Here is a 25,388-nt window from a genome sequence, read left to right on the forward strand (position 1 = left end):
TATGCGAGAAATGGCGGTGGAAACGCCATAATATCCATCATATAGAAGTAAACTCGGCGTCACGGGATGATATGGTTTATGGTCCTCCCACTACGACCCGGGGAAGCCTGCAGTTTATTAGGCTACAGATGAAATAAGTTCTGATGAACTTCACAGGGTGGTGAACATGCACGGTGATGAGCTTGATGCTCCTTTCCAATAAATATCGAGGATCTTATTTTAGTGACATGATTATTGATGCTTGACTGCCGTTTGACAAATACAAATATTCTCGCTCTAATCCATAATAATGTCGTCATGTAGACTAGCCTACCCACACTGTATCTGTGAGCTGTTGGCTAGAGCGCATGTGTCAAAACCAGATGAGGCACACTTGCTATTTAACGCAACAGTTTTTGTGACAGAACTTATCGGTAGAGTTGAAAATGCGATGGAAACACACTGAACTTCCGATTTTTATTCGGTCGATGAAAAAGTACTGTACATTTGTGTGCACTACGTCATCACGCAATTGGATGGGAACCTAGCTACTGAGAATAACCTGCATGAATAAAGGTTCAATAAAAAAAGCAACGTAGCTTATGGAGGCAGCTTCTTCTATGGTGTCTTATCAGGCAGGAAGAGATGCCTTACCTTGTTGTTCTGCATGTCCTTGTTGGCGCCGTTCTTCAGTAGTACGATAGCTGCTTCCACGTTGTTCACTGCTGCTGCCCAGTGCAGAGCAGATTTTCCTTTGTGAAAGAGAGCGGGAGAGACCAACTTTCAGTTCACATCAAGCCATGCCTGTCTAAACTGACCTAAAGAAACCTGACTATCATTTCTTTCCAAACCCCACATTATTTCAACATTTTGTAAAAGAAAATGTTTTTATTTTATTCTGCCCATTTCTAATAACAAATGTAACGTTTGATGGATCGAAAGTGCTCCACTATAGCTCTGGTTGAAAGAGTACGATGAGGCCAAGGAGCCGATAGAGACACAACAGTGACATAAGAGCCCTACCGAAGTCATCGATAGCGTTGACGTCAGCGTGGCAGTTGATGAGCTCCTCCACCATACCCTCCACTGCCAGGCGGGCTGCCAGGATCAGAGGGGTGGTGCCATCGTGCATGCGGGCATCCAGGTCTGTGGCACGATTCCTGATCAAAATCTACAGGAAGACACGAGCTGGTTAACCTTGCATGAGATTATCTATAGAGAAACTAAGGAAGAAAGGTCACATTGCCAATCCAATACAGTAGATCTCTTTGCTACTCAAAACCACAAATGAGTCTGCATTTGACCCTAACCTGGAAGACGCCCTGAGCGTCGGCAGCCACAGCAGCATGTAGCGGGGTCTTGCCCATGTTGTCCTGGATGTTGGCATCTGCACTGGCCTCCAGCAGACGTTTGGCAGCGTCGGAGCGGGCGTAGCGGGCAGCGAGATGGAGGGCGGTCTCCCCCGTGCGGTCCGTCTGACTGTGGAGTTTGGCACCCTGGTAGATGAAATCATTGATCACGTTGGCAGAGGCGTCTTCCTCCTCCTCGCTGTTGCCGGTTTCCAGACCTCCACCACTGCAGGAGGCGATCATCAGGGGGGTGAAGCCATCTGGGCAGAGGGAGGGAGAGACCATACTTTAGGACCAGGGGAGTTGACTATACCTCAGCATTGGCAGTCAGTGCACTAGTGCAGGGTCAGCATGGGACGGAGCCCAGTTCCTGGTACAAACGGTAAGAGTCAGTACTTCAAAGCACAAGGAAGATCAAAACAAAACAACAAACAAATCGAATGTGGATTTGATGCGTTTGCCTGTGTGTATCATCACCGCTCTTTTCGATAACGGATTCTGATCGAGCCCGACGTTGGGGAGCTTGGGGAAACGGGCCAGGCTATGTGAAACCCAGGCAGCTGGAAAACTGAACATTATCATCTCTGAGGGGAGGCTCAGCCAGTCGACCTGGATGGTTTTCTCCTCTTCAAAAGAATAGCGAGCCCCAGATCTCACAGATTCAATTCGGGCTCATTGATCGGTTAGGGAGAGAAAACGTGTGTGTGCTGTGCTTTAGTTCGAGGAGCATGTTACTGTTGATTTTCTTAAAATACTCTTCAGGGGGCTTGACACTTAATAAAAGGGTGTTCTTGTATTTTGGCCCGTTATTGGTTTTATTAATAAAGCATATGAAAAAATAGGCCTATTAGTGGTCCGATGATGAATGTAAGCAGGAAGGGAGTTTTCCCCTGGGCTCAGGGCTTCTAGCTGCATGCTTTGATCTGGATCCCCTTACCCCTGAGGACACAGGGCTTTAGCTACTCCTACACACACACACACACACACACAATCTTGCCATTGCTCACTCAGTCAGAGGTGTAAATCAATCAACTAATAACTGAGGCAGAAAAATACCTTAAAATATGATCATAAGTTTAGTTTGATGTCTATTCAAAGCAAGATGTTAAGGTAATATAATTAAATTGAATAGGAATACATATTTTGTGAGTAATACAAATTATTAGAATGATCATATTTAAATACCTTTTTTTTCAATATTTGTATCCACATTTTTCCTGACACTTCTGATGACATAATTATGAAGACCTCTCATCTCTCCTTTTCTAACTCTACACCAGTACTGACAACTGAAATGTGACCCCCAAAAAATACTTGGTACATGACCTCTGCACCGTAAATATAAAATAGCTGGGGCAAAATACAACAATTCCATTCCAACAGTATTACTGAAGTCCTACACACCTGATACACACCGAATTAAATACATACATTCTATATTCACCAAAAATAATACAATTTCATGAAATGTAATAATCAACTCAATCCTTGTCAGTAGACATTGAGGTAAAAAACAAAAAAATCTCCCCAAAATCAGTCAAATTCACAGCTAAAATCTGTCTTAATTTCCCTTAACGATGAAACGAGTGGCTGTAAACACACCTGGTCCCCGTACGTTGACGTCCATGCAGTCGTTCTCGATCTCCCCCTGAGGTGGTGTGGGGGCGATGGAGGGGATTCGGAGATCAGCCGCGTCCAGGTGCTGCTGGGTCCACTGGCGGTGGTCCGTCTGGTCGTCCAGGTCCAGCATCGCCTGCTCCTCAAACTGCTGGAACCAGACCGAGGGGTGGACGGACAATCAATTAGCTCACACCGCATCCAAAGCCTTTCATCTCAAACCTAGTTGAAAACTAAGGTTTAATTAACCGACTTGTATATATTCAAATGCTGACATTCTGGACAATAAAACCAAAAACCAACACAAAGGAGACTCTACATTTTCAATATCTTAATATTAAATTAAAGCAAATTCAATTCAATAGCCTATGTAAATGTATACATCTTGAAACTAAACTGGAATCAAGTGATATTTGAAGGCTATTATCAGTGATGAAGAAGAGAAAATCCCTGACTGAAGATATTTTCTTCATATATTTCTTTAGGTATTTCTTATGAAGTCCATGTTCTACTCTTATTCCTGTCTTTCCCTCCAACAGTAGGTCCCAATGCCAGTATGTGGTGTCCTTAGACTCCTTACCCTAAAGCGCTTGGCGTCTGAAGGCTCCTCTTCTCCCCATTCATTCTGGTTGTTGTCCATCAGTGATATGTCCAAGGAATTTTTCAGTGGCCTGTGGTCAGACAGAAATCCCATTGAAAATCCGGATGCAGCACGTGAGCTAGCCAACTATCCCAGCTGAGCCCTCTTCCTCAGTGGCAGTGCACCAACACCGAAACAAAAGCATTGATTGAGCCCCCCCATCCTGTCTCGTCCCACCACTATCGCCCAGACAAGTCAATTAATGCACCCGTTACCTAAACCTGCTGCAACATTATCATTAATGATCCGAACCGTTCCCCCCTCTTTCTAATCGCCAACTAGACCCCTCAGCCCCAAAAACTCTCGTTACCGCTCCACACCCTGCTACGACCAAATCCACGAAAAAACAAACTGTGACCCATGGTGGGAAAACAATGTGGTGCTGCATGGAAACCCGGGAAACTTACTTCAATCCCACCGAATCCTCCCCGACGGGCTCCCTCCTCTTCTTCTTGTTGGGCTCACTGGTCTTGAAGCCCTCCGGCAACCACAATTGGCCGTGCTCGCGACGTCGCTTCCGTGAGGCGACCATCCCCACGCCTGCGAAGGCCAGGAGAGCCAGTCCGGCTAGGACCACGTAGATAGGATAGAGCTCCGACGGAAGCTGGGGGTCAACCTCACCTGGAGGGGAAAGGGACAACATGGTAAGGCGGACAGCAGCGGAGCCTGAGAACCCAGATAGGCAGGCAGGCACGCGTTGGGTTGGTCGCAGGACTGCTAGTCCAGCTCCTCTAGTCTAGTGAAACCCCCTCCTGGAGCCTGGTCCTAGTTGTCCATGGCCAGAGCTATAACGGGAAGGAGGAGCGCCGTTTGTAAAACAAGGCTGGTCCTATTCTGTAATCATCAGAATTGCTAACCACTTCTCATCAAATAGAGCTAGAGATAAAATAAAATATACAAAAAAAAAACACCTCCTCTCCCCTCTCAGCCCAGGGTGCCAGGAGACAACTCTACCATTTCTTCTTTAAGGGGAAAAAAAGGGAGGGATTAATGAACTTCAAATTACTGCACGCGCTTTAAGCTGTAAAGACGAAGGATTTATTAGGATTTTCAAGATAACAAAGACTCCCAACTTCTAGCACACTCCCGATCAATTTTTCCCCTTCGCTTTTTTCCACTAACGATTTTGAAATGATAAACTCTCCCAACCCAAACCCTTAGAGATGCATTAAGTCCTGGTATTACATTCAGCGAGGTGAAGGTTGCAGCAGCCTCACACTGTGGGATGAAGTGTGTGTGTGTGTGTGTGTGTGTGTCTGTGTGTCTGTGCGCTAGAATGGTATGTGGATGGGGTAGGGGGGTGGATGAGTTGATTTACGGCAATTAACCATTTTGGAGCCTGAAGCCATTGGATTTAAACACAGACTGCTGCATTGATTGTTTAGTACATGTGATTCAAAAGTACATTTGTTTCATTGTTGAATATCAAATACACAATCAAAGAACACCCCATCTTCACAGTGTGGTGTTGGAGGGTTAAGACCTAGGGGAGAAAACCTTCACCGTGTGTGTGTGTGGTGTCTGTCTGTCTGTCTGTCTGTGTGTGTGTGTGTGTGGGGGGGGGGGGTGTATGAGTATTTCAGTGTTTCAGCAGTACTCTTGGCCTGGTGACTGTTAGAATGGAAGGAGATAGAAACTCACTGTGAACCGCCTCTATGATGTAGGGAACGTTGAGGTTCCCACTGGAGGCCAGGGCCCCTAGGAAGGCTGCTACGTCAGTGGCACTCTGGAAGCACTCCGTGGACTGCTGGACGCACTGGCGGTTGTCAATCTCCAGGTACACTATGGAGCTGTGGAGGACAGAGTCATGTGACACACGTTAGACCTGATCTAAAAACCTCAGAGAGACGAAAGGACAGCTCAGTGGTTCCTGTTCAGGGAACTAGCAGCAGTTCTTCAAAAGACAGACACCAGTTTTCCAATGGATGATTATGCAACACATCGCTACCAAATACGTGGAAGGGCAGTTCACACAGAAACTAGCTTGGCTTCCACGTAAATGGGAGGTTCGCATGAAAATTCCATTAAAATCCAGATTCCAAATGACGATTGTTCCCGAACATTTGTCTCACCCTTTGATCTGCATGGGGTCCAGCTCCCTGCGTCTGCGGCTGCTTCCATTGGCTATAGTATACATGCTGTTCTTCATGGAGCTGAGAACGGTGTCAGGGATCTCTGTCCAGCCCACCGAGCGCTTCGTGTTGTGTTTCTTCAGCTCCTGCTCACTGCCGTAGTATGGGTAGATCATCGTCTGTCCCTTAGCGTCCTGCTGGAACACCACATTGGTGTGGATCACGCGGCTCAGCTCGCGCAGGAAGCCAAGCGAGTTGTTCCGGAGCTGGTCGGGCATGATGTGGACCACGATGACCAGGCGGCCCACCGCCAGCTTCTCTGGCATGTTGTTGGCACAGTCCAGACCGTCCCACTCACACTCTGCATTGTTGCAGCCCTGGTCACAGTGGCCGTCCGCATAGTGGTCTTTGCAGTACTGGTCGTACAGAGGGCTGGAGAGACAAGAGGAAATAGTATTATTCAGTATGGCTTTTAATGGGATGCGTATTATTTCAAAAGAAAGCTCAGACTGTTGTTCAGGCCTTGAACTGCTACTCAGACTTGATGCATTATCTACAGCATTAGCTGAATCAGGTGAGTTATAGTAGGTCTGGAGCAGAACCCTGCATAGCCAGTAGGTCTCAAGGTGGATTGGCCTCCCCCTTATCGAGTATTGTATTCAGCCCCGGGTGGCAAGTGTCTCACTCACTTGCACTGGCCCTCCAGGTTCTGACAGTCAAAGCCGTCGTAGAGACACCCGGCGTTGTTGCACTGCTCGTCACACTTCCCGTCGTTGAAGTAGCGCCAGCACTGCAGGGACGACGTGCAGTTCTTCCACGGGTCGTTGAAGTTGAGCGAGCAGTCGCCCCCGTCCCAGCCACACGCGTGGTTGTTACACAACATATCACAGAACTTGTTCCCCTTCGTTTCCTCACACTGGGGGATCTCACAGCTCACCTCCACCTCCGGCGGGGGGGTGATGTCACGGCCGAACCCGCCCAGGAAGCTGTAGTCCAGGATGTGACATAGCAGGCCGTTGAAGTTGGTGGGGCAGACGCAGTGGTAGTACGGAGCCTCTGAGCTGTACTCACAGGTTCCCCCGTTGTAGCAAAGGTTGGTGTTACAAGGGTTGTCTGTGGGGTATTCACACTCTGGCCCCGTGAACGAGGAGGTACAGAGACACTTTGGGTTCTTGTGTCCGGAGACGCAGGTGCCACCGTTACGACAGTGAAGATTGCCACAGGAGTGGGCATCGTACTCACAGGTGGAGCCAGTGTAGCCCTGTAGAGGGGAAGGAGAGGAAACGTGTCAATGTACTAATACTATTTATTAAATGCATTACAGCATGTTGAATGGATGAAAACGGTGCAACACATCTGCTGGATGTCTCTTATACGGTGTCTTTGGCAGAACTATGGCAGCACCCGTGGTTGTGCGGGAACTTACAGGTGGACACTTGCAGATGAAGCCGTGAGGAGTGTTGCTGGCTACGGCACATGTCCCTCCGTTACGACAGGGTTTGCCCTTGCAGCCGTCAAACACCGTGTCACAATGCTCTCCTGTAGGGTCACAGAGAGAGATGGTTACATCAAGGACATGAAACGTTCCTTTGTCAATAAGCCAATCACAGGTTAACGTTTAATGCCGTGGAGCAGGAGCCTCCAACCCTGTTCCTGGAGAGTTACCCTCCTGTAGGTTTTCACTCCAACCCTGTTCCTGGAGAGTTACCCTCCTGTAGGTTTTCACTCCAACCCTGTTCCTGGAGAGTTACCCTCCTGTAGGTTTTCACTCCAACCCTGTTCCTGGAGAGTTACCCTCCTGTAGGTTTTCACTCCAACCCTGTTCCTGGAGAGTTACCCTCCTGTAGGTTTTCACTCCAACCCCAGGTGTAACTAAGGCAGTTCAGCTTATCAACCAGTTAATTATTGGAATCAGGTCTGCTAGAGTAGGGTTGGAGCGAAAACCTACAGGAAGGTAGCTCTCCAGGAACAGCGTTAGAGAGTCCTGCCATATGGGGTAAATACATATCATTTGGGACTATATACCACAGAAAAAATGATAAGGTCATTTTTTTGTTGTTGACATTTCTCATGCAAGTCCAAGGTGATTCGTCTCGAAAAAGACTAGTCTTTGCTTTCCCATACTCAACCCCATGAAATAACTGTAATTAACATGACACTAAACCCAACCCTGCGCTGCAGTCACTCTCCAGCCTGGTCCATCACATCACCCTCCTGCACGTTAAATATTACCTGTGTATCCAGTACGGCAATCGCAGCGGTAGTTGTTGGTGAGCTGGACGCAGTTGTGTGTCCCGCGGGGGTCACATGGGTTGGACAGGCACTCGTTGACGTCCCCCTCACAGCGCTCCCCTACGTAGCCGGCGGGACAGATACAGTGGTAACCTCCCACCCTGTCCACACACTTCCCCTTGTTGAAGCACTTGGGCTCGTTGGTGACTTGGTCTGTGAAGGGGTTGCAGTCGTCTATGTTGATCTCACAGTGAACGCCTGAGAGGTCAGGAGGGAGGGAGGGAGGTCAGGAGGGAGGGAGGGAGGGAGGGAGGGAGGGAGGGAGGGAGGGAGGGAGGGAGGAGGGAGGGAGGGAGGAGGGAGGGAGAGGGGAGGAACAGTCAGCCTAAACACAACCTAAATCCTACGACCTGCAATGGTTTAATACACATTTTAATGTACCGTTTTGTGGTGTTTTCTCTTGTTTGCTCCCTATGTAACCACACTTTTTGGGGGGCAACATCAATTTCAACAGTACTTCAACCGACCAACAAGAAACACACCCTTTATGTCCAGGAGATAAATCAATCCTGCATTTGACGGGGAGGAGAGTTTCAGACATGTGCTGGACACTGTTAAGCCCTAATTAATGAAGTGTGGTGGATTGAGAGAGGTAGGTAGAGAGAGAGAGAGAGAGAGAGAGAGAGAGAGAGAGAGAGACAAAGAGTGGGAGTACGGAGAGGAACAGAGGAGACCAGAGGAGTGAGGGATAGAGAGTAAGAGACAGTGGGAGGGTGGAGAAAAGCAGAGGAGAGGAGAGGGATAGAGAAAGAGGGAGAAGAGACCAGAGGAGAGGATGGAGGGAAGGAGGGAGATGGTGTGTGTGGAGGTGGGTGGCGGGGCTCTGACCTTGGGTTCCCCTGGGACAGGAGCATTTGTAGGTATTGATCAGGTCAATGCAGGTGCCCCCGTTCTGGCACGGCTGGGAGAAACACTCATTGATCTCGTTGGAGCAATTCGTCCCGACGTATCCTGCCACGCACTGAGAGAGGAGAGAAAAAGCCAAACCAAACGACTGACATGAAACAAGGCCGTTTCTGTTTACCTGGCTGTTTTTTGCCAGTTTTCCACACAGGTCAGCAAATTCTCCTTCCTCAGAGATCCCCACAAATGAGCAGTGTGTTGGTCTGTTAATAAACAGCCTTCACCAGTCTAGGTTTAATAGGGAGAATCACTTAGAAAGGACACCAACACACTTATTTACACGACCCAAAAACGTGACGATCATTTCAAAAAGTGAGAATGTCTGGCAATGTTTCAGACCAGGAAACACTTTAAAATAAACATTTCTGGAGGCGTAGAATCCCTGTTCAGCCTAGGTATCAGTACACCATTAGGTCACATTTGTCATGCGTTTCACCCAGGGCCTGAGAAATAAGTGGAGAGTGCTGTGTTCCTCGTGAGCAGCCTACCTTGCAGGAGTACCCTCCTAGGAAGTCAGTGCAGGTGGCTCCGTTCTGACAGGGGTTGGGGGTGCACTCATCCACCTGCTCCTCACAGTAGCTGCCTGTGTAACCCGCCTGGCAGTGGCAGTAGTGGGTGTTCCCCGCGTCCAGACACTGGCCTGAGTTACGACACAGAGCAACTACCTCCACACCTGGAGGCGGGAGGGCAAGAGAGAGGGAGAACATGTAGCCAAGTGTTTATGTTACAGGTGTGAGATTGATACGAACACAACAACAATAAAAACACATCCAACCTCATACATGCAGGCGTTCACGCACACACACACACACACACACACACACACACACACACACACACACACACACACACACACACACACACACACACGCACACACACACACACAACACACACACCCTCCTTCACCGTCCCAGTGTTACCTCTTTGTTTGGCAGCCACCTCGCAGGAGACGCTTGGCACATCGCAGTAGAGCCCTGTCCAGCCGGTCTGGCACTCACAGCTGTAAGTGGTGCCAGTCTGCCAACAGGTGCCCCCGTTCTTACAGGGAGACGAGTCACACCAGCGTACCAGATTCTGCGGAGAAACAGACACACCATAGACACAGATAGTCACTAGGTGAGTAGACAGGTGGAAATGTACACGGTTGTTTCACAGCTACAAACATCATTATAGCTGACGTTTGTAGTGCGCGTTAACTTAAACGTATTCATACCACCTTTGTTCAGCCAAGTATTTGATTTCTAAAAGCACATTTTATTTAACAATAGCAAAATGGTATATTGCCTACAGACAGTATAAAGTCACATTTTTACTGGGCCTACACTGTACCTGGCAGTTGAGTCCAATGTAGCCCTGGGGACAAGTACACTTGTAGGTGCCATAGCTGTCCTGGCAGGTGCCTCCGTTCAGGCAGGGCCTGGAGTCACACTCGTTGATGTCGTGTTGGCAGTAGCTGCCAGTGAAGCCAGGTGGGCACAGGCAGGTGTAGGTGTTGATGCCGTCCAGACACGTCCCACCGTTGAAACAAGAGCTGGGGATAAAAGACCGTCAAAACATCAATAAAGCAATACCAGGCGTATCACATGAAAGACGGATTGAATGTTTTTATTCGGCCAAATTAGTAAAGTGACTTAGTAAGTGTGAACTTCTTGGGCTATAACAGGATAGTCATTTACTGTTATTAAACTTTCCGCCACAGGGGGCAGAAGTGGACAGGAGAAAAAAAAGAGATAGGTCAAAGCGATATTCATCGTTTGTGACAGAGACGCAACAGGCCATGTGACGAAGATAAGACAGAAAGAAATAGGAGTCCGAGCTCTCTTCACCTCTCAGTGCAGTCAGGTGTGTTGTTCTCACAATGTATCCCACTGAAGCCAGAAGGACAGGTGCAGGTGTAGCTGTTGACACAGTCTGTACAGTTGGCTCCATTCTTACATGGGTTACTGTCGCACTCATTGATGTCCTCCTCACACTTAGTGCCACGGAAACCAGGCAGGCAGGTGCACACAAAGTTGTCCACTTCGTCCCGGCAGAAACCTCCATTGCTGCAGGGGTCTAAGGACGAGAGCAAGGAGGGAGAAAAGTTAGCCGATAGCTTAGCACACTGGCTGCGGCTCAATAGTCTCCATTAGCTTCCTTTCTTGTATTTTTTTTCTCTCTCACTGATCACAAGGCAGATGTTATAGAGATATTTTAGAGGCCTATCTAGTTTTTAACTTATCAGTCATAAATAAAAGAGCCAAGGAGAGGGAACAACTTTTCGAGTATTGAGACATGGCCACTGTCTCATATCCACCTGTTTTCATGAGGAAGTCATGAAGATGAGAGGAAAGGAGACTTACTGGGCTTGCAGTCGTCAATGTTGGTCTCGCAGTTGCGGCCAGCGTAGCCGGCCTTGCAGCCACAGCGGTAGTTGCCTTTGGTGTTCTCGCAGGTGGCCCCATTGAGACAGGGGTTCTTCACACACTCGTTAATGTCCACCTCACAGGTCTGGCCTATAGAGGGTAGGGAAGAGGAGGGAGGGGTGAGCCTTACTACACATACATCACTGAGATCCTTTGTCCATTTTTTTAAAAGATATTTTGTATATTTTCATATATAAGAATGACACCATCTACTATTAAGATATTGCTCCCACACCTTGCCAGCCCTCTGGACACACACAGGAGAAGTTCTCGTAGTCCTCAGACTCCTGACACACACCTGCGTTCTTGCAGGGTTTGGTGCTGCAGGGTGCCAGCAGGGTCTCACAGTTCTCACCTCACACACACACACACACACACACACACACACACACACACACACACACACACACACACACACACACACACACACACACACACACACACACACACACACACACACACACACACACACACACACACACACACACACACAAACTTTTAGATAGTGGACATTAACTATGCTCAATATTAAAATTCTCATATTATTATCATGTCTAATACTATTGTTTGTCGGAACCAGAGTATCATGACAAGAAGTAGTGGGTGTCTGGATAGACCGCCCTGCGTAGATAATGCTTTCATTGGACATTTAAACACTTCATTCAGGAGGATATCAGGAGGCTTCTTGCCCACAGTGTAAAGCTCTGTGAGTGTTCGAGAGCAGAGCTGTTTGGGCCTGCGGAGACAATTCCCTTTCTGTTTTCACGGTACCCGGCGCGGACAGGAAGCAGGCTGACGTTTCCTGCTATTGTCAAGGCATTTGCTGTTCTGTGAGACAGGAAGTCTGCAAACAGGAAATGTGTCAAGCAGCCGGGTCGTTCGTTCCCAACCCCTATTATTTCAGGTCCCAACGCTGTGTGAATTTTTCCAAAAAGACGGGGAATAAATAACAAATGTGCCCAAAGGCAGTCCATCATTATCTGTTTTTTTTTCAAATAATACAACAAGGGAGGAAAGGAAAGGACGTGAGGACTGCTGAAAAATATTGTGTTGTTATCAGGGACACTTGCGAAGTTGTCATGGCGGGCCAACGTCAACACACCAGACGCTGGAGTCTTTTAGCCAAGAGGAAGGATTGCTGCTGAACTTTCATCGACAGCTTGGTCTTCCAGAGCATGTTTTTCCTGTATGTCCAATGCCGTAGAGAAGCAACAACGTAGCGCCCCACAGCAAGGGAAAAGCATAGAGAACAGCACACTTAGACAGACAGACACTCAGACAAATATTTCACAATAGACAAATATGTTCATACCGGTATATGGAAGTAGGCAGTTGCACTTGTAGCCAGCGACATCATCGATGCAGGTCCCTTGGTTCAGACAGGGATTGGAGGCACATTCGTTGATGTTCGTCTGACAACTTGGACCTGGAATCAAAAGGTCAAGAAGATATGTAGCACATGAGTTGGAGTTTGAGTCAGGGTCAAATAGATAAAAACAGTACAATGTATTGATGGTGGGAGTGCGATCTAGACGACCACACACACAAAGACACACACACACACACTAACTCACCCGTGAAGCCCACTCTACAGGAGCAGACGTATCCGCTGGTCATATCCTTGCAGGTGCCTCCGTTCATGCAGGGGTTGGACTCGCACTCGTTGTTGTTGATGTCACAGTTCTTGCCACTCCAGCCATTGTCACACAGACAGTTGTAACTAAGGATAAGATGGAAAAGCTCAGTATTAGAGAAACATACATTCTTTCACTTTGATACTGTATATTCATAGTTCCATACCATACATGTAGGGAAGATTTCTAGATGTAAATTAAACACAACTATGTCATTTCCTTCGGAGGAGAAGCCATGGAGACAGATGAAAGAGGCAGACTCACCCGTTGACCTTGTCTTGACAGTGGCCATGGATACAGGGGTTGCTAAGGCACTCGTTGACCTGGTAGAAGCAGGTGGTGTCATGGTAACCCTCCGGGCACAAACAGGTGAAGCTGTTGATGCCATCGATGCAGGTGCCACCATTGTGACACGGGTTGAGGTCACACTCATCAATGTTGATGTTGCACATGGTCCCTGTGAAGCAGAACCCACAAACGTTTACTTCTCCGACCCCTCGAATGGTAGCGTCTCAACTTTATACCACTAGGAACATTTATGGTTTACAAGCACATGAAATTGGTTTAACAAAAATGATACAAATGAATAATGCTTTATGGTTAGACCTAACATAATGTTATTTTGTAGTCTTTGGAGTTTGGACTTTGGTTTGATTTTTATGAAGATATAATTTTGAAGTAAAACACAAGGCACAACCCATACTACACCAGACAATGGACCACACAATGGGCTCTATGTCCCCAAAGTAAATGCATCCATCTCGAGAAACATGGGGTTTTTAAGTCTGCTTTTGTCGGCCAATTGAAGCACCGCAGCCATTCAGCATAGACCAACTTCTCCCCCTTTTAAAAGATCAACTTTCAGGAATCTTTCAGGGGATCTTTTCTCCTGTGAAATCCCCGGTGGGTGTTGGTCCTTTCGGGGCCTGGCGAGAGAGGCCAGCTTGTGTGTCTAGGCAGCAGGTTGGGGACAGGGAGGGGCTGGAAAGTGACACCGCCACGGAAGGCCTCAAAAGGAGTGCGTTCGATCACCATCTGTTACCCCTCCCTCTCTTCCATCCCTTCATGCTGCCCCCTACGCCCTTGTTGTCCTCCCCTCGCCTGAGGTCTGAATAGGAGACTAAAACACGCACGGCGGTAGGAGTACCCCCTTCAAGTCTCCACCTGGGTTGCCACAGTCGGACAAACTGGTCCCCTACAGTATCTACTCACCACTGTAGCCGGGCTCACAGGCACACTCGTAGCCGTTGATCTTGTCGAGGCATGTCCCGTAGTCACATGGCTTGCTCTTGCAGTCGTCCAGGTTGACTTCACAGTTTATACCTAAGGGGCAAAGAAATTAGCATCAAAGTTTCTATAATTAAATTTTCACAGATGAAAGTACATCTGGATGATTTTCTTGTGAAGGTCAATTTTGAGTTAAGAGGAGAAGTATTTTAGTGTGTGTGTGTGTGTGTGTGTGTGTGTGTGTGTGTGTGTGTGTGTGTGTGTGTGTGTGTGTGTGTGTGTGTGTGTGTGTGTGTGTGTCTGACCTGTGGTGCCCTTGGGGCAGGTGCAGATATAAGAGTTCTCGCGGTCCTGGCAGATGCCTCCGTTCCGACAGGGCTGACTCAGACACTCATTAATGTTGGTCTCGCACAACCGGCCCATGTAACCAGGGCGACAGTAACAGGTGAAGGAGGCCAGGCCGTCTTTACAGGTACCATAGTGACAGGGGGCTGAGAAACACTCATTGATGTCAGTCTCACAGTGTTGCCCCGTGTAACCTGGTGGAAAGAGAAGAAGTTGGTCACTGTCTCATTTCTCCCCATTTTATTCAGGATGCATCAAATATTCTATCAGTGTTGGTACATTTTTAAAAATCTTTATTGTTGCTTAGTTGCTGCTTTGTATACCTTCAGTGCAATCACAGGTGTACTTGTTGGGGCCGTCCGTGCACTTGGCGCCATTCTTGCAAGGCGTGCTGGCACACTCGTCAATGTCTATCTGGCAGAGATTCCCAGCAAAGCCTAGAAAAACAAGAAGGGGTGGGGGTGAGTTTGTGTGCACGTACATGTGTGTGTGGGGGGGGTTGGAGTGATCTCACCAAGCCCAAACTATTCCCACTCTTGCCCTGGAACATACATTATGAGAGCCTGCAATGACAGAGGCGGCTGCATATTAATCAACATCTCCACCGTACTACAAGCTTTCTGTTTTCTTTTATTTCTACTCCTTTTCACCACTTCTCCCCCCAAAAAACTGCATCTGAGAAAGGGGGGTATAAAAAGAAGGGGCGAAAAACTTCCAAGGCCTCATGACCAGGGGTGAGAGACAAAGGGGGGACTGTCTGCTCAATGCAACGCGAAGCCGAGCCGGTTGCCTCTTTTGTCCCCCAAAACTTATCCATCACAATGTGCATTCTCCCGTCTTGCCCCTCTCCCCGCCCCCAAAAGGGCCAGCTTGACCTCTGAACTCAGCTATTCAAATCCATCGTCATTCAAAAAAATCAACCAGCAGGCTCCCATTTTTCTCTAGTTATTCTAATCTGTTTTAGTTTGTTTCTTCTTACAACTTCTCTTGCTGGAGCACATTTACATTCTAAGCGGAAAGAAGATGGATTCTGTTTGATAAAGAGATTAAGAGACCCCCCCCCTATTGGAACACAGGGGGGTCTAAGCCAAGCAGCCAGCCAGACATCCCAGTGGTCACTATCCCAGATAGGAAGTGGCTACATGTCTAGCTGTTTGCTCTGCTCCCAGTGGATTTTCCCATTCACAACACAGAGTCCCTTTTGCTTTAGACTGTCCATGCTAACGTTACCTCACACACATCCCAGAGAGGAGATTTAGCCCAGGCTCCTGGAATCAGACATTTCAAACCGCCCCAGTGGGGTTTCCATGGAGATGGTGTGTACAGAAATGAAAGGAGAGGACCCTACCCTACCCCAGCCTGGGCTTACACAGGAACAAATTTACATCTCAAGAAGGCAATTCCCCTCTCTCCCCCCCTTAGAGCATAACCGTCTATGTGTCTCAGTCCCCTCCAGTACCCCAACACCGCCTCCTACCCCTTCCACTTTCACCACTGTCTCATTCAGGCCTCTCTCCTGCCCTGTCCCATATACATGGGGGGGCTTTTCAGAAGCTAAGCTCTTGTGTTCTCTGCTGTACCTCCCTACAATTAATTCCTCAGCATCCTAACTGCACTTTCTCAACACAAGGAGCCTCCTGCCTTTCTCTCTGAACGGTCTTTGATCCGAACCGACTGAGAACTGCACTATTTTGTTCCAGAAATACTTCCAGCCCAGTAGCTCTGGTGAAAGAATGAAAACAAAAACGCATTTTAGAGGGTGAGAAACCTTCCTCTGTGTCGGTTGGCCTCGCGTTTATCCATCCGAGCATTCCTCTGCTCACAAAACCCTCAATGTCTCTTGTCACATAGTCTAACCCCACTGGAACCCCTGGAGAAATACCTCATAAAATTATCTAAATTCAAAACTTTACTACACACAAAACTGAAAGCTCACAACAGCTTCTCCAACTATACAGAAATTCAATACGTGGAAACACAACACTATTTCAGCTGCTATTCTTAGTCCTTCTTTCCTTAGTTCTCAATTAATGTTCTTGTAGCTAGCTACATCCAAACCAAGTTGAACTGCACACTCATCAGAGTTGAGAGTAAAAACTTGTTCAAAGTGTCAACTTCCTCATGGATTTTCCTCCTCGTCGGGAGCTGGCCTGGTAAAGCCTGCCTGAGGCAAGGATTAGAGTCTGCCTCCCGCGCCCGTCCTGTCCGGGGGAGGGGGGGTGATCGACCCCCCTCCTCCCGCTACGATGCACCGGGGCTCACCTGTGGGGCACTGGCAGTGGAAGGTGTTGATCTTGTCGATACACTTCCCATTGTTTAGGCAGGGGTTGTTGGCGCACTCGTCCGTATTGATCTGGCAGAACAGTCCCTCGTAGCCTTTAACCAATTAGCAAGGGAAACAAGGCCTGGTTAGTTAGTAAGTGTACAGTAACATTGCCAAATTTCCTGACTTTACAGCTATTATGTTTAGAGTGTGGTCACCCTTTTGATTAAAATGGTGTCTTTAAACTTGCTAGCAAGAAGAACTTATACTGATGTTGGTAATTAACTGTGTGTGTGTGTGTGTGTGTGTGTGTGTGTGTGTGTGTGTGTGTGTGTGTGTGTGTGTGTGTGTGTGTGTGTGTGTGTGTGTGTGTGTGTGTGTGTGTGTGTGTTACCTGGCATACAGATGCAGTGGAAGCCTCCTATCTGGTCGAGGCAGGTGGCTTCATTCTGGCAGGGGTTGGAGAGGCACTCGTTGATGTCGTGTTCACAGCGAGCCCCAGAGAAGCCAGGCTGACACTTACACTGGAACGATCCCTTGGTGTTCAGGCACTTCCCTCCGTGCTCACAGGGGTTACCACCTAGACACAGAGCGAGAGAGAGAGACATGGAGTGTACCTTAACAAACACATTGCAGGGCGTGCTCCTTCGTGCTGCTCTGTGGTGGTTGCTACCTGTCTGTGTCTCTGCCCTCTCTGGTGTTGAGCGATTCACATTTCCAGTTCAAACTAACCAAACCTATTCCTGTAGTGATCTAATGTGTGTTCAGATCAAATCACATTTTATTGGTCACCTACACATGGCTAGCAGATGTTAATGCGAGTGTAGCGAAATGCTTGTGCTTCTAGTTCCGACCATTCATCAATATCTAACAAGTAATCTAACAGTTTCACAACAACTACCTAATACACACAAATGTAAATAGATGGTATAAGATACAGTATATACATATGAGATGAGTGATGTAAGATATACGTAAACATTATTAAAGTAGCATTTTTTTAAAAGTGACTACAGATCCATGCATTAACATGGCCAATGATTTGAGTCTGTGTGTAGGCAGCAGCCTCTCTGCGTTACTGATGGCTATTTAACAGTCTGATGGCCTTGAGATAGAAGCTGTTTATGAAAAGCACCCGTCACTGGTCTGAGTCTACTTACCCAGCGAGCACTCGTCGACATCCTGGTCACAGGCGGCGCCAAAGTAGCCCAGGGGACAGGTGCAGATGGCCTTGCCGTTGACGGGGTTGGTGTCACAGTTGGAGCCTTTCTGACAGGGGTTACTGATACAGGCGTCATCCAGATGACACAGCAGACCTGGCACGGCACAAGAACAACAGGAGACGCTGATTGGTTTTGTCCTTGCAGTTATTTACTCCGTTAAAAGTTATTTATGTAGCTGTTGCTTTTCAACCATGTAGTAAGTATCTGTGCTGTCGGCACTGGACGAGAAAACGCTACCTATTTAGTATCACTGGTGACCACAAGAGATTTTGCATTAAGTAGTAGATATACAAGTGTGCAAAGCTCAGGGTCAGATAAATGGAAAATCTATGAGAAATGAAGAAGACCAAAGTCCATCGGCTCACCTGTGCGACCATGGGGACACTCGCAAAAGAAGGACGCCACACGGTCGTGGCAGACGGCCCCCTGATAGCAGGCCGCATTGGCGCAGTCGTCAATATTCTCTCCACAGTCATCGCCCGTCCACCCGTTGACACACACACACTGGTAGGCACCGTAGATGTTGTGGCACGTTCCACCGTTCTGGCACGCGTTGGGCATCAGTTGGCACTCGTCAACGTCCTCTGTACAGAACTGGCCTACAGGGGAGAACATGGGGTAAGTGCACTTATCAACAAGCCACAGTGCACACACACAAGTCAAAAGAGTCAAAGAGAGACAAAGATGAGTACTAATCATAAGAGTCAAAAGAAAGGAGGCTTCCATTATAGAGATCGGAGTAGGGTAAAAGTTACACCATAATCACTGATGCAAGGTCAGATATGTTTTTATTAGCCCAATGGTCTTGGTTAGGATTGAGGGTTAGTAATCTGATCCTAGATCTGTATTTATGACAAACTCCTACCGTGAGTGTAGAAATTAGGGAGGGGGGTCTGTATAGTTACCTGTGAATTCAGGTTTGCATTGGCAGTTATAGGTGTTAACTCCGTCCACACAGGTTCCTCCATTCTGACACTCGTGTCTTGGACAGTCATCAATGTTGGTGTCACAGTTCTGACCTGAGAAGCCTAGAGAGCACAGGACATTATGTTAAGTACACACTTATTACACACTGTAGTTTTTAAATAAGTCCCATCTCAACAGGAGGGGTCATGTTACATTTCCTTGGCTTCAAGTTCCTTGATGTCCTCATCACTAAGGACCTATCATGGTCCAAACACACCAACACAGTCACGAAGAGGACACAACAACTCCTCTCATGAGGGTGAAAAGACTTGGCATGGGCCCTCAGATCCTCAAAAAGTTCTATAGGTGCACCATTGAGAGCATCTTGACTGATTGCATCACCGCTCGGTACGGAAACTGCTCGGCATCCGACCGCAAGGCACTACAGAGGGTAGTATGTGCAGCCCAGAACATCACTGGGGCCAGGAAAGCCCTAAAAATGGTCAAATACTCCAGCTACCCAAGTCATAGACCGTTCTCCCTGCTACTGCACGGCAAGCGGTACCGGAGCACCAAGTCTAGGACCAAAGGGTTCTTTAACAGCTTATACCCCCCAAGCCATAAGACTGCTGAACAGTTAATCAAATGGCTACCCGGACTATTTAAATTGACCCCCTTATTTTATTCTTATTTATTGCTCGATGTAGACTCACTGGACTCTTACCACACACACACACACAAAGACACACACACACACACACGGACACACACACACACACGGACACACGCATATTGACTCCACACACACACACACACATTCCTTTGGAATTGCCTGGATTTCCGCATAAATTGGTCATAAAATTTGATGTGATCTTCATCTAAGTCACAACAATAGACAAACACAGTGTGCTTAAACTAATGACACACAAATTATTGTATTTTTCATGTGTATATTGAATACATAATTTAAACATTCACAGTGTAGGTTGGGGAAAGTATGTGAACCCCTAGGCTAATGGCTTCTCCAAAACCTAATTGGAGTCAGGAGTCAGCTAACCTGGAGTTCAATCAATGAGACGAGATTGGAGATGTTGGTTAGAGCTGCCCTGCCCCATAAAAAACACTCACAAAATGTGAGTTTGCTATTCACAAGAAGCATTGCCTGATGTGAACCATGCCTCGACCAAAAGAGATCTCAGAAGACTTAAGATTAAGAATGGTTGACTTGCATAAAGCTGGAAAGGGTTACAAAAGTATCTCTAAAAGCTTTGATGTTCATCAGTCCACGGTAAGACAAACTGTCTATAAATGGAGAAAGTTCAGCACTGTTGCTACTCTCCCTAGGAGTGGCCGTCCTGCAAAGATGACTGCAAGAGCACAGAGCAGAATGCTCAATGAGGTTAAGAAGAATCCTAGAGTGTCAGCTGAAGACTTACAGAAATCTCTGGAACATGCTAACATCTCTGTTGACGAGTCTACAAGACATAAAACACTAAACCAGAATGGTGATGTCACGCCCTGGTCTAGGTATTTTGTGTTTTCTTTATTATTTTGGTCAGGCCAGGGTGTGACATGGGTTTATTATGTGGTGTGTTTTGTCTTGGGGTTTTAGCAGGTATTGGGATTGTGGTATAGTGGGGTTTTCTAGGAAAGTCTATGATTGCCTGAAGTGGTTCTCAATCAGAGGCAGGTGTTTATCGTTGTCTCTGATTGGGAGCCATATTTAGGCAGCCATATTCTTTGAGTGTTTCGTGGGTGATTGTTCCTGTCTCTGTGTTAGTTTGCGCCAGATAGGCTGTTTCGTTTTTTTCACGTTACGTTTGTTGTTTTGTATTGTTCGTCTTTATTCGTTTTATTAAACATGTATCAAAATTACCACGCTGCATTTTGGTCCGATCCTTGCTAGGAGGAGATAGAAGAAAACCGTGACGGGTGTTCATGGGAGGAACCACGGAAGAAGCCACTGCTGTCCCAAAAAAATATTGCTGCACATCTGAAGTTTGCAAAAGTGCACCTGGATGTTACACAGCGCTACTGGCAAAATATTCTGTAGACAGATGAAACTACAGTTGAGTTGTTTGGAAGGAACTCACAATACTATGTGTGGAGAAAAAAAGGCACAGCACACCAACATCAAAACCTCATCCCAACTGTAAACTATGGTGGAGGGAGCCTCATGGTTTGTGGCTGCTTTGCTGCCTCAGGGCCTGGACAGCTTGCTATCATCAACGTAAAAATAAATTCCCAAGTTTATCAAGACATTTTGCAGGAGAATGTTAGGCTGTCTGTCCGCCAACTGAAGCTCAACAGAAATTGGGTGATGCAACAGGACAATGACCCAAAACACAGAAGTAAATCAACAACAGAATGGCTTCAACAGAAGAAAATACACCTTCTGGAGTGGCCTGACCTCAACCCGAATGAGATGCTGTGGCCTGACCTCAACCCGAATGAGATGCTGTGGCATGACCTCAACCCGAATGAGATGCTGTGGCCTGACCTCAACCCGAATGAGATGCTGTGGCCTGACCTCAACCCGAATGAGATGCTGTGGCCTGACCTCAACCCGAATGAGATGCTGTGGCATGACCTCAATCCAAATGAGATGCTGTGGCCTGACCTCAACCCGAATGAGATGCTGTGGCATGACCTCAATCCAAATGAGATGCTGTGGCATGACCTCAACCCGAATGAGATGCTGTGGCATGACCTCAACCCGAATGAGATGCTGTGGCATGACCTCAACCCGAATGAGATGCTGTGGCCTGACCTCAACCCGAATGAGATGCTGTGGCCTGACCTCAATCCAAAAGAGATGCTGTGGCCTGACCTCAACCCGAATGAGATGCTGTGGCCTGACCTCAATCCGAATGAGATGCTGTGGCCTGACCTCAATCCGAATGAGATGCTGTGGCCTGACCTCAATCCGAATGAGATGCTGTGCTGTGGCCTGACCTCAACCCGAATGAGATGCTGTGGCCTGACCTCAATCCGAATGAGATGCTGTGGCCTGACCTCAATCCGAATGAGATGCTGTGGCATGACCTCAACCCGAATGAGATGCTGTGGCATGACCTCAACCCGAATGAGATGCTGTGGCCTGACCTCAATCCGAATGAGATGCTGTGGCCTGACCTCAATGAATGAGATGCTGTGGCATGACCTCAATCCAAATGAGATGCTGTGGCCTGACCTCAATCCGAATGAGATGCTGTGGCCTGACCTCAATCCGAATGAGATGCTGTGGCCTGACCTCAATCCGAATGAGATGCTGTGGCCTGACCTCAATCCGAATGAGATGCTGTGGCATGACCTCAATCCGAATGAGATGCTGTGGCATGACCTCAATCCAAATGAGATGTTGTGGCCTGACCTCAACCCGAATGAGATGCTGTGGCATGACCTCAATCCAAATGAGATGCTGTGGCATGACCTCAATCCGATTGGGATGCTGTGGCATGACCTCAATCCAAATGAGATGCTGTGGCATGACCTCAATCCGAATGAGATGCTGTGGCATGACCTCAATCCGAATGAGATGCTGTGGCCTGACCTCAATCCGAATGAGATGCTGTGGCCTGACCTCAATCCGAATGAGATGCTGTGGCATGACCTCAATCCAAATGAGATGTTGTGGCCTGACCTCAACCCGAATGAGATGCTGTGGCATGACCTCAATCCAAATGAGATGCTGTGGCATGACCTCAATCCGATTGGGATGCTGTGGCATGATCTCAAGAGAGCAGTTCACACCAGACATCCCAAGAATATTGCTGAACTGAAACAGTTTTGTAAAGAGGAATGGTCCAAAATTCCTCCTGACCGTTGTGCAGGTCTGATCCGCAACTACAGAAAACATTTGGTTGAGGTTATTGCTGCCAAAGGAGGGTCAACCTGTTATTAAATCCAAGGGTTCACATACTTTTTCCACTCTGCACTGTGAATGTTTACACATTGTGTCAATAAAGATATGAAAATGTAGAATTGTCTGTGTGTTATTAGTTTAAGCAGACTGTGTTTGTCTGTTGTTGTGACCTAGATGAAGATCAGATCAAATGTGATGACCAATTTATGCAGAAATCCATGTCATTCCAAAGGGTTCACATACATTCTCTTGCCACTGTATCTCAATTACCTCGACTAACCCATACCCCTGCACATTGACTCGGTACCGGTACCCCTGCACATTGACTCGGTACCGGTACCCCTTGTATATAGCCTCGTTATTGCTATTATATTGTATTATTATTTTTCCTTTAGTTCGTTTTTTTTCGAACATAAAATTAAAAAAATTTCGAGCTTAAAAAAAAAACACTGCATTGTTGGTTAAGGGCTCGTTAGTAAGTATTTCATGGTAAGGTACCTGTTGTATTCGGTGCATGTGACAAATACAATAATGATTTGATATCAAGGAAGCGTATTGTATATCTGAGTATATTTGTCCCTTTGCATCCCTCTCTCACACAGCCCCGCCAAAATTGCCTGGTTGGTTCCTTTCAAAACAAGGGGAAACTCTTTTACAGTTGCAGCAGTCAACGGCCTCCTTTTTCAGAGGGGAATGAATGGCAGCGGTGGCAGCCCTCCGTTGGTCTGTGTCAGTCAGAACAAACAGCCAGCCAGACCACAGCTTCCCTTCATATAACACAAACCATCGTGCTCTGGCATTACACAACACACCACCACAGTATTGTCTGGCACCCTGGCTCCATAAGAAAAGAAGAGGGACATTTAGGAGGTTATGCTGCCAATTTCACGTAGGTAGAATCTGAGCAACATTGGATTGTTGACAATTCTAGTACTTCTCTTGATTCACAATTATTTCTCTTTGGCAGTGGCGTTTCGGTGAGAGCCATGTTTCACGGCCAAAACAGTGTTAGAGGCACAAGGAAAGTGCCGTGGTGCTTACTGGGAGCTCAGTGGAAGTCTAGCTCAGCCTGGCTTAGGAGCAGGGCAGGGTGGAAGTGGTGACCTGTGGGGAGTAGGGAGAGGACGCCCAGTCGCGGTAACCCTGTCTACAGGACTAGCAGGCTCTGTTCTGAGGGTGTTATCATTCAGCCATTTCCTCACGATAAGGCCCAATGCTATCCTGCTCCCCTCTGTTCACACAACACACACATAATGCACTGTGGAGCCACTACACACAGCTCGCTAGGGCTGGGCGATATAACAAATCAATTTGAATATTTTTTTTGCGCGATATTCCGAATGCCTGTATCGCAACAAAATATGTTTTATGGGTGTTTATGTCCACTTGCTCTCCTGTTGTCTTTTTGGTCTTGTCCTCTTCGCTCCTTCTGTACCGTGTGCAATCACTGTAGGTTGTGTGCGCCTTCCTATTTACACACGCACACCAAGCCCCTACGCCTGCCACTCTACACAACAAAGATGATCCCTTCTTCCTCTCTGGCAAGCAGGTTCAACTCGCTATTTGCATTTGAGGTTTGGTTCAACAGAATGGGACATATGGACCGAAACACATCGAGACATGATTTTACTGTCATAAAGGAGACGTTAACCCTTCTAACGACACCTTTTTGTGTTTCAACTCTTGAAATTGCGCGCAGAGCAGACACTACTAAAACAGGATAATCAATGAACGTTGATTCTGGAAAATGGATCCTCAGTTTATTGCGTGTGGCATTGCGGTACCACATACCGCTAACAGTATTTTAGCCAAGGACGGTTACACTAGCTGTCTAGTCTGTGTTTTATAAATGTGCAATAAGCCTAAAACACAATTACATAAGGAATTTGCAACCCATTCCTGTTCTGAGAAATAAGGTAGGCCACTTGATTTCAGCAACAAAGTGGACAGGCGAGCATGCTGTTCAAACAGCTGGAGATGGACAGAAGGGTGTGTTCCTAACAATTCAACTGTTCTACCTTTGCCAATAGATCCAAGTTGGCTAAACTTGAAATATAAAGATTAGCTGGCTAGTCACTAGCATGTGGGCTTGTACTTGAGAGAGACCTGTGTTCATCTTCTATAATACCCATTATAAGAAGTTGGTCATTATTAGTGAATGTGCATTAAGCTTCTGGTTAAATTTGTAACAAAAAGGGCATTTTCATAGACAGACATGAAAGCCAGATCGGTGATTATAGCAAAAAAGACGGTTAAACTATTTTGATAAAATAATACTGGACCTTTAATTGTACAACAAAGCTTATTGAGAGAAAACATATATCGTGAATTGATGGTAAGTTTAAAAAGAAAATAAAGATATGATTTTTAGGCCATATCGCCCTACAGCTCTCTCACTCACTCACTCACTCACTCACTCACTCACTCACTCACTCACTCACTCACTCACACACTCACTCACTCACACTCACACACACACACACACACACACACACACACACACACACACACACACACACACACACACACACACACACACACACACACACACACACACACACACACACACACACACACACACACACAGAGCACTGTGGAGCCACTACGCACAGCTTCCTCCACAAGTCATCCTGACCAGCCACTAGACAACAATACCGCAAGTTCATT

General features: G+C 47.1%; 1 protein-coding gene across 2 annotated transcripts in view; it reads right to left on the reverse strand.

Annotated features, from left to right (window-relative positions):
• The window catches only part of LOC112263102 (neurogenic locus notch homolog protein 1-like), a 50,128-nt gene that overhangs the window by 3,085 nt on the left and 21,655 nt on the right, over nt 1-25,388 (reverse strand). The window contains exons 5-33 of one of the 2 annotated variants that reach the window (XM_042294883.1): nt 18,856-18,978; nt 18,316-18,549; nt 17,888-18,043; nt 17,122-17,307; nt 16,727-16,840; nt 14,788-14,901; nt 14,425-14,658; nt 14,105-14,215; nt 13,157-13,349; nt 12,833-12,978; nt 12,571-12,684; nt 11,494-11,613; nt 11,196-11,348; nt 10,680-10,908; nt 10,183-10,384; nt 9,774-9,927; nt 9,341-9,525; nt 8,778-8,910; nt 7,890-8,147; nt 7,084-7,196; nt 6,347-6,918; nt 5,658-6,089; nt 5,227-5,375; nt 3,993-4,206; nt 3,526-3,616; nt 2,931-3,093; nt 1,290-1,588; nt 1,003-1,150; nt 634-731 (exon numbers count right to left, since the gene is read on the reverse strand). In XM_042294883.1, coding sequence (XP_042150817.1) covers nt 634-731; nt 1,003-1,150; nt 1,290-1,588; nt 2,931-3,093; nt 3,526-3,616; nt 3,993-4,206; nt 5,227-5,375; nt 5,658-6,089; nt 6,347-6,918; nt 7,084-7,196; nt 7,890-8,147; nt 8,778-8,910; nt 9,341-9,525; nt 9,774-9,927; nt 10,183-10,384; nt 10,680-10,908; nt 11,196-11,348; nt 11,494-11,613; nt 12,571-12,684; nt 12,833-12,978; nt 13,157-13,349; nt 14,105-14,215; nt 14,425-14,658; nt 14,788-14,901; nt 16,727-16,840; nt 17,122-17,307; nt 17,888-18,043; nt 18,316-18,549; nt 18,856-18,978 — 5,438 coding nt within the window. Of the gene's footprint in view, nt 1-633; nt 732-1,002; nt 1,151-1,289; nt 1,589-2,930; nt 3,097-3,525; nt 3,617-3,992; nt 4,207-5,226; nt 5,376-5,657; nt 6,090-6,346; nt 6,919-7,083; nt 7,197-7,889; nt 8,148-8,777; nt 8,911-9,340; nt 9,526-9,773; nt 9,928-10,182; nt 10,385-10,679; nt 10,909-11,195; nt 11,349-11,493; nt 11,614-12,570; nt 12,685-12,832; nt 12,979-13,156; nt 13,350-14,104; nt 14,216-14,424; nt 14,659-14,787; nt 14,902-16,726; nt 16,841-17,121; nt 17,308-17,887; nt 18,044-18,315; nt 18,550-18,855; nt 18,979-25,388 lie in introns of both variants that reach the window. The other variant, XM_042294882.1, reaches the window with a different exon arrangement.

The sequence above is a fragment of the Oncorhynchus tshawytscha genome, linkage group LG12 (genome assembly GCF_018296145.1).
Source record: "Oncorhynchus tshawytscha isolate Ot180627B linkage group LG12, Otsh_v2.0, whole genome shotgun sequence".
In the NCBI taxonomy this organism is placed as follows: Eukaryota; Metazoa; Chordata; class Actinopteri; order Salmoniformes; family Salmonidae; genus Oncorhynchus; species Oncorhynchus tshawytscha.